At 38.1% G+C, this 4,179-nt stretch overlaps 1 protein-coding gene across 1 annotated transcript; it reads right to left on the bottom strand.

Annotated features, from left to right (window-relative positions):
* Positions 1-550: 550 nt before the first annotated feature.
* On the bottom strand, positions 551-1,501 carry LOC116894145 (olfactory receptor 2AG1-like). Its single transcript, XM_032895862.1, has one exon. The coding sequence runs from the start codon at positions 1,499-1,501 to the stop codon at positions 551-553; it is 951 nt and encodes a 316-aa protein (XP_032751753.1).
* Positions 1,502-4,179: the final 2,678 nt, after the last annotated feature.

The following is a 4,179-nucleotide window of genomic DNA, read 5'->3' as shown; positions in this document are numbered from 1 at the left end:
CTTGATGCTTACAGAGAGAGATGGGTGAACATAATGCATAGGGCAGCTGAACAAGCTGTCACTGTAGATAAAACATTTCAGCATTGATGTTAACTATTGTTAACATCAATGTTATATTTGAGCTTAAATAATTTAATTAAAACAAGATATTTTGAGTAAAAACAACTGTGTAATTCTCATGAATCTTCTCACATTTGTTTGTTTGCTTCCCATTAGAAACCATTTCCTCTGTTTGTTTGCCTAATATGATTTAAAGAATATGAGTTATATTGTGTGGTAATATCTTAGATCCTCATGATAATGTAACATAATTGGAAAAGAGAAAAGGATTTTAACAATAAAGAAGAGTGATTTTAGACCTGATTGAATCTTATCCTATGAAATACCTCATGAAAACAACATTCAAACAGAATTTACATAGGTAGTTTTGGTTCCATAGTTCACTATCTAAGTGGACATCTTTATTCTCTTGGTTTTGTGATAAACATTTCAAATAGGAAGTTTCTGAATTTGAAAGTATGTGTGTATAAAAGACAGCTATTAATGACACCTAGAATTTAGGGTGTATTGACAACAACCATTTTCCTAGGACTCTCTTCAAAGCTCCACTGACCTCTTTATTTCTTAGACTGTAGATTAGAGGATTCAGAGCTGGGGTTACAATTGTGTACAAAAAAGAGAGGACATTTTCTTGTTTGGAACTGTGGTAGGAACTAGGCAGGATGTACATGATTGTGAGAGGCCCATAGTACATCCCAACCACAGTCAGGTGGGACGAGCAGGTAATAAGGGCTTTCTTTCTGCCTTCATTTGAGGGCATGTTAAGCACAGTGAACAGAATTAGTGAATAGGAGGCCAGGATGGCAGCAAGAGGAGGAATGAGTAAGGTCACACCCATCAAATAAACCATGAGTTCATATCTGGAGGTGTCTGCACAGGCCAGCTTCAGCAGTGGAGGGATCTCACAGAAAAGGTGTCTGATCTGCCGGGATTTGCAGAAGGGATAATGCATAGTATAGATGGTATATCCAAGGGCACTCAGAGAAGCTGGAATCCATGAGATGGCTAACATAAGCCAGCAGATGCTTGGCCTCATGAAGATCATGTAGTTCAATGGATGACAAATGGCCACATACCTGTCATAAGCCATGAATGCTAGAAGGAGGTCCTCTGCACCACCCAGTGTCAGTTCCAAGAACATCTGAAGGGCACAACCACCGAAGGTGATAGTGTTGTCTTTGAGCAGAAAATCCATGACAGCTTTGGGACTAATAACTGAGGTGAGAAGAAGATCCATTAAAGATAGCTGCCCAAGCAAGAGGTACATGGGAACATGGAGGTTGGCATCCATTGTGATGACCAGGATTAGCATTCCATTACTGATCAGTGCCAATATATACAGGGCAGCCATCATAGCACAGAGCAGTTCAGGAGATCCACTGCCATCCAAAATCCCCACCAAGATGAAGCCATTTCTCAAGGTTGAGTTCCAGGACTCCATTCAGTATGATCTCTTTAGTTGCCTTGAAACAATTGACTCAGTTTAGTTTTGCTACTATGAACCTAGTTTTGTAAAACTCGAGACCTTTGAGGATGTGCAATATGATTATCATAAGATGATATTTCCACCCTCCTAAAAAGCTAAGCTTCTTGGTTTCCAAATTTCTAGTTCTAGATTGTATCTTGATAAATGTTTTGTCTATGCATAGGAGAGGCATATAGTAATACCTAAACACCATGATATCCCTTTATGAAATACTGATCAGGACATTAAACCTTCAGATGTATTTCCTAGAAAAGTTAAATTTTCTTTTGTGTTAAGTTTAAAGAAATATTCTGGCATGCACATCCATTAGTATTACTAATTGGCTAATGGCTTAAATACTCTAATTAGTTTTTCATATATGTGTTTAAATATGTATTCCCAAGATATTTCAGAGATGTAATTTCAATACATTACTTCCACAGATTTTCCCACATTTCTTGGTTTTGTTTGTCTGTTCTTAGATGGGATATTTCATAGAAATACATATATCCAAGAGTCACCTCATTTGATAGTGATCTTTGCTGGACCTTCTGAGTGCTGGGATTTCAAGCATGCATCAAACTGTTCATTTCTTTTACATTCATAATCTGATATATTTATAGTAAATCTATTAAAGGAAGACAAATGTGTTTACCTTAGTTATCACTGTTGCTCAGCCCCACCTTATCCACAAGTCTTGAGAGGACTTATAGTAGTGAGAAAGTGTTGCTTCCCCATAGAGAAGGTAACAAGAAACAGGTGTCTGAAATTGCCAGTTGCCTATATATCATGTGAGGTGAAGCTAACTCAAAGTGTGGAGTGAAAGATGTGAAAGTGAAACATTCTTCTGTAACACACACACACACACACACACACACACACACACACTCACTCACTCACTCATCAATATATATTGACATCTCATTAGCTTCCCATTGTCCTCACTTGGGAACACTAGTACCTTAAGAGGTAAAGTTATGAGAACATGGAATAAGTGACAATTCATGAGGTCTTTTTAGGGCATTCATACCCTTCTAATATTTATTATTTGAAGCTTTGTCATCTACAGACTCTAGACACAGGTATTGAGGGTACTATTAGTTAGAAAGTGCCAATATCTAGATTCTAACACAGACTTTAATCCTTCCTAATTGGTTACTTTTTAGTATTCGAAAAAATCTGAAATGAAAGATTGGAAGATCAATGGAGCCCAAGGAACTAGGGATTTGACATGTCAGTTCTCATTAAAAAACATATAAATTTCTTACCTCTGGTCCCGAGAAACCTAGCTACCTGACCACCTGTAGCTTCCTTTGGGCTGATTGAAGACTGAGGATGGTCCAATGCACATGGGAAGGTAAGATGTGGTTAACTTCAGCAGTGTGTAATTTATTTGTCCGCTAAGTTGCTAAAATTTCAAGAGTCCATTGCTGCCAGGTGTCAGGGCAGTTATATTCTATCCTTGAATCTACAGATGTGCATGGGAAGATAGCAGTGAGAGCTAGGCAACAAACAGTCTAGGATAGCAACTTAAGGAATAAGAAGAAGCTTTCCTGATGAGAATTGGTAGAAGCTGCTTCTGTTTTACAGGATGTATGGTGGCAGTTCTTCCAATTTAAAATCAGATTTCAGACAGTCTTACATCTGGTAACTCAGGTTTCTTTTTTCCTACTGCTGTCTGTGTGTAATGTTGAATGAAGGATGTAGGCAGTTGAAGAGATATTCAGAGTCTTCTTATGTGCCAGGTTCTTGTCTCTGGGGACCAAGAGTAAGTCAAGGATGTGTCAAGGGAGTTTGTCTTTAGATTCCAGGATCCCCTTTTTTCTTTCTCCTATGCATGGCTTCAGAGGGACTTATTTCCCAGATGAAATGGCCTCCTTTGGAAATGTTGAGATGGGGAATGGTAAATTAATGAGTCCTCTTGGGTATGTTCCTGACTTTCTTTCTCTGGGCTCTTCTGTCAATGGAATTTACAGTGCCAGATTTCTTACTCCTATGAACATAGGATCTACTTCCCTTAGCCTCCCAATTGGTGATATTAGCAGTGCACAAACACTCAACTTTCCTTGATTTCTATGGAATTCTAAAAGAAATGTTGGCAACTCATCTTAAAATATCTAACTTTACCTACCTTCAGGAATCTGTTGTGTGGATTGTGCCCTGGCCTAGAGCATAAGGTCACATCACCAGCTTTTATGGAATATTGTTTCCCTTATTCTGCTCCTCTTGCTTGATGATTTCCACTTCTGTACAGTTGCTCTATGTGACGTTTGTAGGTGTGAGATCTTACACTTATTTACTCTGGGGGTTCATGTCTTGGTGTAATCAATTAATGCTTCTGTAAGGGAGCATAGATACCCTGGTATCATTCACACAAGAAATACAATGGTATTTAAGTTGTTGGACAGTCAATATTCATGAAAGTCTTTTAAATGTTTTAGACCTATATGAAAGGTTTCATCATGTAAATGCTATCAAATGACAATGACCTATCAATGGAACCATTGGACAAGGAATGGTTGTATTTTATTTTATTTTTTATTGGATATTTTGTTATTAATTTACATTTCTAATGTTATCCCCTTTCCTGGTTTTCTGTCCATAACTCCCCTATCCCATCCTCCACCCTCCTGCTTCTATGAGGATGTTCCCCC

This window comes from Rattus rattus, chromosome 2 (genome assembly GCF_011064425.1).
Source record: "Rattus rattus isolate New Zealand chromosome 2, Rrattus_CSIRO_v1, whole genome shotgun sequence".
Lineage (NCBI taxonomy): Eukaryota > Metazoa > Chordata > Mammalia > Rodentia > Muridae > Rattus > Rattus rattus.
The sequence above is the reverse complement of the archived record's forward strand: the minus strand, read 5'-3'. Positions and strand labels throughout refer to the sequence as shown.